This window comes from Sphaerodactylus townsendi, linkage group LG02 (assembly GCF_021028975.2).
Source record: "Sphaerodactylus townsendi isolate TG3544 linkage group LG02, MPM_Stown_v2.3, whole genome shotgun sequence".
Classification (NCBI taxonomy): Eukaryota; Metazoa; Chordata; class Lepidosauria; order Squamata; family Sphaerodactylidae; genus Sphaerodactylus; species Sphaerodactylus townsendi.
Genome location: NC_059426.1, coordinates 90,431,676 through 90,445,877, shown reverse-complemented (window position 1 = coordinate 90,445,877; position 14,202 = coordinate 90,431,676). Strand labels below are relative to the sequence as shown.

The 14,202-nt window shown below is 40.2% G+C and overlaps 1 protein-coding gene across 1 annotated transcript in view; it reads left to right on the top strand.

Annotated features, from left to right (window-relative positions):
- The window catches only part of GALNT18 (polypeptide N-acetylgalactosaminyltransferase 18), a 362,912-nt gene that overhangs the window by 315,550 nt on the left and 33,160 nt on the right, over window positions 1–14,202 (top strand). The window contains exons 8-9 of the mRNA XM_048484426.1: window positions 1,690–1,827; window positions 7,927–8,022. Of these exons, the coding sequence (XP_048340383.1) occupies window positions 1,690–1,827; window positions 7,927–8,022 (234 nt within the window). The remainder of the gene's footprint in view (window positions 1–1,689; window positions 1,828–7,926; window positions 8,023–14,202) is intronic.

The following is a 14,202-nucleotide window of genomic DNA, read 5'->3' as shown; positions in this document are numbered from 1 at the left end:
CCTGATTGGAGAAGTGGAGGAAAAAAGACAAATAAAATGAAAGGGTAGGAGAGGAGCCATTTCCCCACACTCCCAATAAGAATAATTACTGAAATGTTTGTTATCGGGGTTGGCCAACAACTGAAAAGGGTGCATGGGATTTCTCATCTTTATAATGCAATAAAAAGGCTAAACTTCAGAATTTGCCAGCAACTAGAATCTATAAAATAGGCTATTTTTTCCCCCAACAGAACAGCAGTTTCCAGGGTAACTTGCTATTTGGTGCCAATTATTTGAGGATCTGAAAACTGCTTTAAATAACTTTATTGTAGAAACAGTTAAGAGCCAGATTCAAAATCCTCTGAAGTCATTGTGAAGCTTTTCATTGATTACGAAGGGCTCTGGATGAGGCACAAAATAGTGGGAATTGTAATTTATCTTTAAATGCTCAGAAATGCCTCAGACTTTTAATGAAATGTCTATAGATCTCAGAAAAATGTCAAATTAAATTGGCTTGATTATGCTTAGATGTATCTACATATATAAAAAGCTAACAGTGTTTTTGTTGATGATAGTATAACTCAGTAACTGCTGGGCCAATTCCTCTGAAAATTCCCAGCCACTATAGTCAGCCAGGTGAGAGTGTTTTTAGATGTTTACATACCTGAAATTTCACACCTGGCCTTTTTCCTGGCGCTCCATGGTGAAGGACATGCAGCTACCTGTGTGTAACTGTCACGTTTAGAATATTCACTCAGATGGCCAGATATGAGCAGTGAAAATAGTACATAGGCAGTAACTCGAGTGGAAGTGAAACACATACACACACATACACATGAGGGAGAGGGAGGGAGAGGTGGCATTCAAGGGAAGAGAGGGAGAGAGAGGAATGGGATGGGGGGGAGGCATGCAAGGGAAGAGAAGTGAGAGAGGGGAGACAGTGAGGGGTGGCGTGCAAGGGAGGAGAGGCAGGGGCCAGGCACCCAGCATCTTGATATGACCCACCCACCCTAGCGGAGGAAAAGGGAAGGGAAAGAGGGAGAGGGGTAGCATGCAAGGGAAGAGAAGTGATAGAGGGAAGAGAGTGAGGGGCGACATGCAAGGGACGGGAGGGAGGGGCCAGGCACCCTAGATTCTCTGAATACTGCAGTTAAGTTAAGAAAACCAGGCACGCATTACTCAGGAGTAAGCTCGGTACAGCAACCGTGACATACTTTGAATGGCTGTGTCGCGCCCCTCAGAGGGTTTCCTCAGAAGCAACACCCATTGCCACCAACCAAACTTATTCCCAGGTAAAGGATCATGACCAGCCAGCCTAGATGTGTGGGAGGGGTGCCTTTCCATCCCCCCCCCCCCAGGAATGCGGGCACACACATCAATGACCTTTCACAGTATCAGGCTGCGTGTTTGCATGAGCACATACTGCTGGCCTCTGCAATTGACTTGCTGCTACTGTTCCTTTCCCATTTCACCACATTAAGCCACAGCAACGCGTGGCTGGGCCCTGCTAGTATTTTCATATTATAGTTAAGGTTGCAGTCCTAGGTATACTTTTGTGGGAGTAAGCTCCACTGAATTACATGCGACTTAATTATTGGTGGACCTCCTTCAGCTTATACCCTAAGTGTATTATAAACTAAGCAGCCACAGAATAGGGGGGAATGACTTTTATATCCTTCACAAGTTTTTTTTTTAATTCCATGTGTACAGGATTCTGGAATTGACATTGGTGATATTTCTGAGAGGAAGGCCTTGAGGAAGAAGCTGCAGTGCAAGACCTTTCGATGGTACCTTGTGAGCGTCTATCCAGAAATGAGAATGTACTCAGACACTGTTGCATATGGTGTGGTAAGAGTTTTCCTCCTTTACCTTGTCTATTCTTAAGGGAAATTATTTCTTCAGATGGATGGAACTTCCAAATGAAAACTTTGGTACACACTTGGGGCTATCATTAACTAATTGCTTGGCACATGGCTTTCTGATGTACAGTTAAATTGCTATTGTACCTTGCACTTGTAATACAGTCTGCTGCAGCATTTGTATCTTCTTTTTTTGCTTTGATTTAATTCTGAACATATGATTATTGGAAATGCAGTGCTTCTAGGTAGATGAATGCAAGCTTGGAAACTGTGTTACCCCATCAACAGTCCACTTGTAGGAGCTATGACCATGTCTCAGCCACCTCATTAAAATGAGCTGTCTCAAGTTACAAAATATGTTGGTCAAGGGATGGAACACCTTTTCCCAAATGTAGCCACTAATTACCTGAAATAATGAGTTGTTTGGGATGGCAGCCTGGCTCCAATTAACTAATGAGTACCAAGGTGATTGTAATAAAGAGGAAGTCAGTCCCAGAAACGTTATATTTGCAGTCTAAACCCAAAAGGTAAAAAGGTGATGAACACTTTCTACCAAATATGATTAGTTTACCATGTGCTATCTAGGTGATATAAGCAAAACATTTGTTTCTCCCCAGCCTGCAGCACTGCCTGACTCCTGTGGTTTTATCCTTCTTCCATCTAGTACAGGGGTCTGCAACCTGTTGCTCCGGAGCCGCATGCGGCTCTTTCTGCGTTATACTGCTGCTCTGCATGGCCTGGAGGTCGGAGGGTAGTATGGGCAAGCCCCTTCAGCCCTCCAGAGCAGCGCTGGAAGGAAAGGTGAGTGGAGGGGCCGAACCAGAGGCAGCTCTGTGTAGAGCCGCCTCTCCGGCTCGGTAGATCTTCGGGGCCATGGAAAATGGGTCCAAATGGCTCTTTGGGTGGTAAAGGTTGCTGACCCCTGATCTAGTATATTTGATCTTATCCTTCCTCCAGGCATCTCAAAAGGTCAAACATTGTAACTTTCTCCCCAACAAACATCATTCTCTCCTCCATTTTATCCTTACAGTAACACTATGAGGTAAGTTAGGCTGAGAGAGTGTAACCCAGGAAGCTTCCATGGCACAAGTGGGGATTTGAACCTGACTCTCCAAACTTGCTCTCTATAACCCCCCACCCATTTTGTGGTAGGATGGGCTAAGACAGTGGTGGCGAACCTATGGCACGGGTGCCAGAGGTGGCACTCAGAGCCCTCTCTGTAGGCACTCGCAAACAGAGTGCCCCCCCCCCATCTAGGCTGGCCTGGGCCACTGGGCTCGATTATTAGCATTAAACCTAAGACCTAGTTTTGGGGAAGCAGTGTAGGTAACCCTGTTAAGCGCTGCCAAACCCCACTGATTTTCATGGGAAGAACTGAAGCGTGATCCTTTACCTGGGAGTAAGCTCAGTTGCCAGCAGTGGGACTTGCTTCTGAGTCAACCCTCCTAGGGTCGTGATTCACCCATTGGAAGAGTTGCACGGTTGCTTCAAAGCAAAGCCACCGACTACCACCAAGCTTACTCCTGAGTAACGCATGCCTCGGAGCCAACCGTTTTTTAAAAACTAAAACCTCAGTATTCAGGTTAAATTGCCGTGTTGGCACTTTGCGATAAATTAGTGGGTTTGGGGTTGCAATTTGGGCACTCGGTCTCGAAAAGTTTCACCATCACTGGGCTAAGATAATGAGTAGCCCAGGGTCCTAGCAAGCCTAGGGTCTTGCACCAAGATCTTCCAGATTGCAGTCCAACAGCTAACTGCTGCACCATGCTGGCACCTTTCCATGGGAGTTTGTAGCACCCTTTGATCTGGGACCAGTGCATCAAAACGTTTGCCTCTGCATAGTAAGCACAACCACATAACAGAACAGCTTGAACCAACTGAAACTGCTACTTACAGAAACACAGCCCCATAGCCACTGAGGCACCAATTTGTGAAGCCTTTGGAAAACAAACCTAACAGTTTAATTTGCTTTAGTTCAAGATCTCGTGTGACTCTGCTGATCAGAGACTTTCCCGTCCCTGTCATGTAAAAAATCTGTAGAATCAGTCTTCCCTTTATCTCCTCCCATCCCCCATTTGTTTGAATCTGGATGTCAGATATTATTGTTGTAATAATTCACTTCCATCATGACCTTAATTTGAAATAACTTAAGTATTCATTTGTTTGTTGAGTTATTTGATGTCTGTTTTCCAAAAGATGTCTGTATCAGTGGTGCAGTAGAAATAATATGTTAGTGGCAGCAGATCACTGCCTTTCACTACCTTTTTGTTCAACTTCTTCAACTGCGATTCCGCAGAAATCTCTAGGAAGTGATTTTTCTAAAGAATCTTCTGAAAGCATTTTAGGAACCTGCTTAAAAAGAAGCTCCTTGAGTAGAAGGGAAGAGAGTAAATGAATACTAATGGATAATCAGGTACTATAGAAAGGGTTTAGCAAAGACAAGCCAATGAAATATTCATTGCATCAAAGCTAAGGCTGTTTTGTTCATTGTGTTTTACAACATAATACCAGGGATCTCTACCATCATACCTGTGGGCAGCAAGGTGCCCAATAATACCTTTCTAGGAGCCCACCACCTGTTTTTAGAAAGTGGGCAGTACCAAGATGTTGCTTTTGCCCAACAATGCTTCTAATTTACAGTCAAAGGCTTTCTCGGCTGGATTCAACTGGTTCTGGTGGGTTTTCCGGGCTGTGTGGCCATGGTCTGGTGGATCTTGTTCCTAACATTTTGCTTGCATCTGTGGCTGGCATCTTCAGAGGTGTATCGCAGAGTGAAGTCTGTTACATACTATTACACACAATGCTTCTAATTGGCTATGCCAATTTTTAAAAACATTGCTTTGACAGCAGGTGCCATCACAGCACAAGAATCTTCACTGTGTGACTGAAGGTAAGCTGCAGCAGCAGTTCTGTGACTGGTTTCACCTCCTGTGGCAGCTGCACCTGTCTCACTGTGTCATGATTTCAAATGTGCCCATAAACTGAAAAACATTGAAGAATCCTGGCATAATACACTCTATTATAAAATTGTGCAATATCTCAGGATTTTCATTTTTGCCAGAACTTGGAAAAGCATTCTAAAGATTTTCTTGGATTTCAGGAGTTGTAGCCCATCGATTGCCATGCCTGTTCCTCATCCATGAAGGTTAAAGATGTTTAGTGCTTTCATGTTGTTAAAGTGAAAGCAGAAGTGTGGACTTCTCTTAAAGTTCAGGCAATACAATCAAGTTGCTCTAGTACAGTGGTGGCGAACCTATGGCACTCGCCCACAGAGTTCATCATGTGGGAGGGGGTGGAAAATCCCCCCCACACACACACACACATCTAGGCTGGCCTGGGCATGATCCTTTACCTTGGAGTAAGCTCAGTTGCTGGCAATGGGGCTTGCTTCTGCGTATACCCTCCTAGGATTGTGATTCACCCATTTGAAGCGTTGCACAGTTGCTTCACTAAGCTTACTCCTAAGTAATGCGTGCTTCGCAGCCAAACGTTTTTTCTAAACTAAAACCTCAGTATTCAGGTTAAATTGGCGTGTTGGCACTTTGTGATAAATAAGTGGGTTTGGGGTTGCAACTTGGGCACTCGGTCTCGAAAAGGTTCTCCATCACTGCTCTAGTATGTTCCATTTCTGATAACGTCTTGTCCCAGATAGACATAGATCTCCTAACATAATATGCAAGATAATGCACAATGCATTTAATATCTGTAGGATTAATGTGACATTGCAAATGAGGCTCATTTTGTTACACACTAAAATTTATTCATAGTCCTCAAAAAAACCCATCTCTGCTTTTGCTTCATAATTTTATCACTTGAACATCATATATAATGTAGGTGCATATTAAAGTATGAAAAATCATAACATTAAAACTTAAAAGAGCACTTTGTTTTAGCTAGTAGAAAGAAGTAAGAACTCAGAAGTATGCTTAGGTTTCCAGAATAAGATGGCTAACGGCAATAATAATGTTTGCTAAGCAGCCTTCCTTTTTAAAAATAGCAGATCCAAACTCAGCTAAGAGTTTCATTAAATGTGAGGAGGCTTCTGACATATTGCTAGGAATGAGGTCAAAGGCATCTTTGATCATCGATAAAAATAGAAGCAAAAAATGGCAGTGGAATAACTGAATTTTCTGTCACACACTTGTTGGATTAAGCCAACATTTATTTGACAAGCATAAATTAAAAGCTCAGATCAGCCCAGCAAAGGTAGCCAGATTTCTTACAGCAGCTCTGAAGGAAAGCTGATATACTAAAGGGTATTTGTGCTATACAGGAAATTGACTTGACACAGTAAAGTCCAATAGTGAATCCAACTGTTCACTGACTACTTTACTATACTTTTGGACATTGTGAGAATTGCTTTTTGTACTATCACTTTATGTTATGGATCCTCTTCTTTTATATATGTATCACAATAGTCATTTAAAAGTAACTGGTTGTAGACAGCCCTGGGGATCCATGTTATTAAATGGTTTTCACTTGATTTGCTTATAAAGCAAAGAATTCAACATTAATTAGAATGCTTTGATCTGGACTGATGTATTTTAGGAAGCCAAGATCCCCTTGGTATTATTATTATTATAGGCACTGGAACATCACATAAATAGCTTCAATTTCTTTAGAAGACAGTTTTGCCCAGGGGGATGAAGATCATAGGAAGAATAATCCTAAATCTACTTGTGGTGTGGGAATCATAGTAAAGATCTCTGAAGGTATATTTTGAATAAAGGTGTGTTTTTGGACAGACTGAACCAAAAAAAAGGGGAGGGGAAAGCCATTTCAGCTTTTATACCTCTTTTGACTGACAAAAGGGGACACCATCCCAAAGGAGCCAAAAAAAGCAAAAATAATTTTTAAAAAGTGTTTGGAGGAATATTTTTTACCAAGGGAAATTTCTGTGGAGCTCTGGGAATGCTGTGATAGAGGCACCAGATTTTCATTGTAGTTTGGTGACAATTGGGCCGGGGAGTCCAATTTTATGAATCTGCATTTTAGGTCCCGTTGGGGATCCATAATATTGGGCCCCATAAACTAATCTTCACCAAACTTGGAGGTTCATATAAGGAGAGTCACCAAAAAGTATAGTGCAAATTTAGTGCTTATATATTTTAAAACAGCCTGCCCAAAGTCCTGTAAAAGTTCTCCACTGACATAAGACTGACCTATATCAGAGCTGAGAAATCAGAGAGAGAAAATCTTCCCATCATAAGGAAACTATTGGGAAATCTTTGTAGGAATGGGAGGGGGGGTGAGGTGGAGGCATCCAATTTGCAGTTTAGTTTCTGGTGAATCCCTTTACAAGAACCCCAAGTTTGGTTAAGATTGGGTCAGGGTTTCAATTTAATGGGGGCCCATTTTTCTTCATTGGAAACAATGTAGAATGGACAAGGCACCCTCTTTAGAGTCCCATAATATTTGACCTCCTGACCCATTTTTTTGTTACTGAACTTGGGGATTCCTCTAACAGAGGAACTTGGGGATTCCTCTAACAGAGGATTCCTCTAACAGAGCCCTCCGGGGGCTGGGTGGTATATAAGATTAAAACATAAATAAATAAATAAATAAAACAAAAGTCACTAGAAGCTACATTGAAAATCTGGTGGCTCTATTTTAACCCCCCAAGAACCTCACAAAGATTTTCCATATGATTTAATAGACCCCCCCCCCAAAAAAAGCTGTAAAAAATTCATACTGGTATGGAGATTCAGCTTTTAATAAAAATACCAGAATCCAACCTGCCCCCCCCAAAAAAAAAAATTGGTCACACTACTAATTTAAAGGGGCAGCCGTGTTGTAGCAAAATAAAAGTCCAGTGGCATCTTTATAACAACATTTCTTTCAATGTGAGTTTTTGTGAGACATGTTGACCATCAGGTATTAGCATTCTGGGAACTGTATACTGTGCAGTTACTGATCATTATGCAATACTACATTACATTTTAATACTCTGTTTTTAAGCTTTGGATTTTTATTCTCCAATACTTAAACGATACAGCAAAGAGATGGCTGTGATCAAATGTAATACTATACTAGGCCTTTGTTAACAAGTTTTCTTCTGTTCCTCTGTCTTTTTTGTACTTCTCTGTAGCTGCAGAATTCCTTAAAAAGTGATTTGTGCCTTGATCAGGGGCCAGACACAGAAAATATTCCGATCATGTATATCTGCCATGGAATGACACCACAGGTTAGTAAGACTAATGATCTTTTATCGTGCTGCTGTTTTTAGTCACTTGTGTGAGAGGAACCATATTGTAACTGTCAGTGAAATTTTTCTCTACTGCAATATCTCCTTAGGCTGTTTGTTATCTATCTTTTAAAAATTTGGAGCAGTAGTTGTGCCTTGATGTGAGAAGTCATTGGTGTATTAATTAGTCAAGGAGCCTCATTTATTCTGGAAGAATCTGAACAAAAGAAATTATATAGAGCTATGTTTATCAAAAACTGTTGGCATACACTTTTATTATTTGTCTTAAAAATGCACACACACACACAGAATGCTTAATGTGAATGTGATAGGTGTTTCCCATCTTGAATTGCTGTACCTTTGCATTCCAGCAATGTGATTTTGAAACCCAACCAACATCTGTACACTCCTTGAAATAATATTTTAGAATGCGCTTTACTTCTTTCACTAATTATTTCCCAGCACATACTAAACCAGAAAAGATATTGTTGCACTTTTTGGTCTAGCCAAAAAAAAAAAACCCAGCAAAGATTCAAACTAGTCACTGATAGACAAATACTGTGCTGACCTGCTGAAATGAGGCACCAGTGAAGACACAGGTGTTCATCAGGGGGTTTTTGGGGGGAAGGGCTCAGGCGGCTGTTGCTGGGCATGGGGAAATTATTCCCTTAAATTTGAAAGACCATATGAAACACAAGAAATAGGTGTTTATGTTTGTGCATTTTTGTATAATTATCAGCTATCTGTGAAATTTTTTGAATTTGTGAAATTAGTTTGAAAAATATTTTTATGTTACTGGTTTGCTTGTATGATGCAGTAATGTTTCTTTAAATTATTTAACAAAATATTAAAGGCGTAAGATAAGATTGTATCACACTCCAGACTAAGAACTGAAATAATTCATTGCTAAACATCAAAGCCTTTTATCAAATAACATTATCACACTTTATTTGAGCTGTGATGTTGCCATATGTTTGTCAGTAACCAGATGAATATACTCCAAATGTGAATAAATATATAATAGATGTATGTTTAAAAAATAGCTCTGAGATATGCCAGAAACTCAATTCTGTTTTTCTCAGGTTTTATAGTCCAAGAAGAGCTGCCTTGAATTTTTACCTTTGGCAGAGTTTGGGGAACTTTACCCATTGCCTTTAATACTGATCACTGTGGAGAGAATTTGCTTGAAGTGTCAGTTATGAAGAAAGAAATATTTGAGAATCCCATTGTTTACTGTTACAAGTTGCACAGGCTGTAGTTTGCCTTCCCAACCCCTCCCTTTAATTATATTGATAGCCAGTATTTGCCTGCGGAGCTTTGGTATTCTCCAAGTAATCAACAGGCTCTTGGGTAGTTTTCAAGTTGCTGGCAGTCATTATTCTTACCTTCTGAAATTATTCTTAATTCAGTTTTGATTAATTGTCCATTTGCAGTAGTTATGCTGCAGGAAATGCACCATTACAAATTCAAATCAGAAATTTCTGATGATAGTCCACAAAAGTACAAAAAAAGTCTCCTTCAATTAGTATCCTTTTGCATTTAATGGAACTATTTTGGGAACAAGTGCATTGTGAGTTAGAATCTTTCAGCACAGTTTTGCATTTCCACATTAAGAGCCAGGTTTGTCCTAGAAAGATTAAACCCTTTTAGTCCAATCTTCCCTATAAATTAGCTGCCCACCCTGCAGTCAGTGCCTAGTGTGTCTGTCACACTGTATACCATCTGCTTTCACCCTGTCTCTTTGGAGCTCAGTGTGGGCATTGAACTCTGCTTTCCAGCATCCATTTTTCAGGACAAGGTAATTATCACCTTTATTCCCCTGAAAATCTCTCTCTATTCCAGGCCTTTATACTCAACTCAATCTATATGCTAGGACTGTGTGGATTCTTTGTGTGCTTTGACCATTTGTCTGCTTGTATTTTTATTATTTTACTTTTTCTAATAAAATTGTTAAACTTCTACTCGTGATTTCTGTGGATTTCTTGAAGAAACCACCTCTGTAAATTCCGGTGGAAAAGATCCTGACTACTCCTCTCAGTAAGCAAGGTCTGATCATCCTAATTCCCCACTCTAAGGGCAGACTTAAGAGTAACATTACCAGTTATGTTTCAGTATTTGTAAGGTATGTGCACTTAAGATTATTCTGTATCATACTGGTGGATAATAGGCAAATTATACCACATTTTATCCTAGAAAAGACCTTGAGGGGGATATCCTCAGAGACAAAATATTGCAACCCAGGATGTGAGGCAATATCCACAATAATTCACATATGTCCAGAAGCAGCAAAAAATATTGAGATGGATGTGTGGATGGGCTGTATTTTTATATAATCATGTTCACCCTGATGTCTCTTAGCAATTGTAGGCACGTGTATGACCAGATGTTGAAGGAAACTTTGCATAAACCTCCCCCGGAAATGTTCCCAAGAAGAAATCTCATATATCTATGCTGCATTGTTGCTTTTCAGCTATTTAACTCAATTCAAATACAACTGTTTGCCTTAGCTATATGACACTTATTGATCGTCTAAGATTTGGTTTAAAAATCCTCATTGATTTCAGTGGGATTTACTTCTAAGTGACTATGCCTTATGCTGCACTCTACTTGGCTGAAATCTGCTGTGAGTCATGAATTAAGGCAACAGTGGAAGCAGCAGCTCATAGCAATAAGGAAGCCAGGAATGATTCCATCTTCCCATGTTCTAACTAAGACTGCCCTCATGAACTGGAACATATTTCCATTGCATAAGTTAGTCTGAAAACTGTGTTCTGTCTCTATCATTAAGACCTACAGTACAGTTCTAAACATGTGTACTGAGAAGTTCAATGGGATTCATTCCCTAGTGAATGTGCTTCCAATTGCAGTCTCTGAGATTTCCTTTAAAAAGTAAGGATGCCCAGATTCCAGGCATAACTTGACCAAGTGACAACTATGGCAATCCTTTCTGACTGCTATTTTAAAAGAAGTAAGTTTTGCCATCAAACTTAAGATGCACATGTTGGACCTAATTGAATAAATATCTGGGGGGGGGGGGGTTAGCTTCATTTGATTTGCAGATTTACACAATTCATGAGCGTTCCTAAGTATAAACCTTCAGCATCACACCTACAATTTTGCTGATTTTCAACAGATTGAAAAGGAGCATAGTGAAGGCAGACCGACTCATCATGTTGGGTGGCTACATAAAGGTAGCCCATGCCCATTATTATCTTCCATTATTTGTTATTTGTTTTGTTTTTTTGCTGAAAAGCAGAGGCTCAAGATCCATGGAATCTGCCCAGAACCACAGCTTTCAGTTTAAGCAGAAGTGTTCTTGAATATGCTCAGGACTTCCTGCATGCTGTCATGTTCAGGGCCTGCTTCAGTAATCACATGAGGCCTATGATTCATGGAGATGGAGGTGTTTCAGGTCTACCTGGTATGGAGATGTTTCAGTAGTGAAAATGTCAATGGGGAGAAAATGTAATTCTCCTTCTCAGTGGTCCCAGTGCACACTTCAATCTTGTATTGCCATTATTTTGCATACACTTAGTAGAGGATGAAGAAGCTTGTTTCTATATTGTAAATATTTCTGCCTCATACTTTCTACTTAATGAGTATCAAAAATGGAGCATAGTAACAAGAATAAAGGTTCTAATTCCCTTTAATATCATTCATACATGGTTCTGACCAAAGGTAATTAGTTTAGAAACTAAAGGGAAGAAACCTTTTAAATGTTCTTAATTTTCAACCATAATCTTAGAAAAACACTCAGTAATCACAAAATATTCCAGATAAGATTCCAGATGCTGGCAACATAAAATGTATTACAAGGAATTAAAATAGCTACTTCATATTTTACAGGTCACATTCCCTAACAGGCGATTTAACATTTGGGTCAAACAGATTGACATAATGTGCAGACACCACAATTATGTAAAACACTTGTCTGCCTCTTGTATATTCTTTCAAATTCTTGACCTTTTTGTCATGCATCTCTTTCTGAAAAGAAAAAAAACACTTTTTTATCAACTCTTTCATTTATCTACTAGATGTTTCACCCTCTGTTATTCAACATATTTTTATGAGACATTGCATGTTAACAAAAATTAAAGTATGGAACCAGTTGAACCTAATGAGTTCAACATGATTGAAATCCGCTTTGATCAGACCATCAGCCATAATTCTGTTAGTCTAATCTTCTCAGAATCAATGTGAATGTTGATTTCAGCTTCACCTGAAGTCTGATCTTCACTTTGTTCAATTCTAGTAGGAGGTTATAATTTCGTTTGAATACATAAGGAGGTTTCAAGTTTGTCAGAGCTTCAGAAGTAACTTTTTTTCAGAGAAAAATTCACGTACCACATTGTGCCACTGCAGTAGTACTACTATAAGAAATGGATGGTGCATCAGTGAGCAATATATCTTTTGCATGTAGAAAATCTGCTGTCTCCATGAAAGAGTCATAAGTTACAGGTATAGACAGATCTGGAATTCCAGAGAGCTGCTGCCAGGTAAACTAGAAAGTTCTGACTAGCATGATGTAATGGTCAAGATTAAGATAAAGTAGCTCCAAATATTCTACTTCACTTTGAAAAGAGAAAGGTGTGGGAAATACTAGGATTCTTACAAGCCTGAAATATATTTAGTAGAAATATTTGGAAAAGGTGAATGAAGAAATAATATTCGGTCATGACTGCAATGCCAGAGCTCTGAGCAACAAAACTGAGTTGTTTGGGTAAAAAAGTAAAGGTGCAAGTAGTAGATCATTACTGATCCATGCATGATGTAACAACTTTTCCAGACAGACTTTGTTTATGGGGTGGTTTGCTATTGGGGTGTTGTGTGGTTTCTGGGCTGTATGGCTGTGTTCCAGTACCATTTTCTCCTGACATTTCGCCTGCATCTGTGGCTGGCATCTTCAGAGGATTTAATGGTAGTAAAGCAAGTGGAGTATATATACCTGTGGAATGTCCAGAGTGGGAGAAAGAACCATTTGCCTGTTAACAAGTGTAAATGGTGCAATTAACAAGCTTGATTTGCATGTGTTGGTTGGGATCCACCCATTTAGCATGTGAGTAACCGTAAAGATAGCATAATCAATTAGTAAGGGCATCTGTATTGTAGTAGCCTGGCCTTTTGATCCCTTTGATTGCTTACTGTGTAGAGTGGTGGGTGGTGTTCATTAGTCACTGTCTTGTTCTGGTGGTTTTTCTGGGCTGTGTGGCCGTGGTCTGGTGGATCTTGTTCCTAATGTTTTGCCTGCATCTGTGGTTGGCATCTTCAGAGGTGTATCACAGAGGGAAGTCTGTTACCCACTGTGTCCACGCGAAATGTTAGGAACAAGATTCAGACCACAGCCACACAGCCCGGAAAAACCACCAGAACCAGTTGAATCCGGCCGTGAAAGCCTTCAACAGTCACTGTCTTGATTCTAGTGTTTTTCAGTACTGGTAGCTAAATTTTGTTCATTTTCATGGGTTCTTCCTTTCTGTTGAAATTCTCCATGTGCTTGTGAATTTCAGTGGCTTCTCTGTGTTGTCTGACATGTTGTCTGACATGTCTGACAGACATGGCTTCTCTGTGTTGTCTGTGTTGTCCAGAATATCTGTGTTTTCAAATAATATTTTGTGCCCAGGTTGATTTATCACATGTTCTGCTATTGCTGATTTTTCTGGTTGAACACTACCCACCACTCTAGGCAGTAAGCAATCAAAGGAATCAAAAGGCCAGGCTACTACAGTGCAGATGCCCTTACTAATTGATTATGCTATCTTCATGGTTTCTCACATGATAAATGGATACATCCCTCCCAACACATGCAAATCAAGCTTGCTAATTGCACCATTTACACTTGTTAACAGGCAAATGGTTCTTTCTCCCACTCTGGACATTCCACAGGTATATATACTCCACTTGCTTTAGATCTTCTGAAGATGCAAGCCACAGATGCAGGCAAAACATCAGGAGAAAATGCTGCTAGAACACGGCCATACAGCCCAAAAACAGCACCCCAGTGATTCCGGATGTGAAAGCCTTTGACAATACATGGTTTGCTATTGCCATCACTAATCATCTATATTGTAACCCCAGCAAACTGGGTAATGGAAATGTTCCTTGTTCATAATAATGCAGTGGTTCTCTACCTGAGGCTCGGGACCCCTTTCGGGGTCGAACGACCCTTTCACAGGGGTCGCC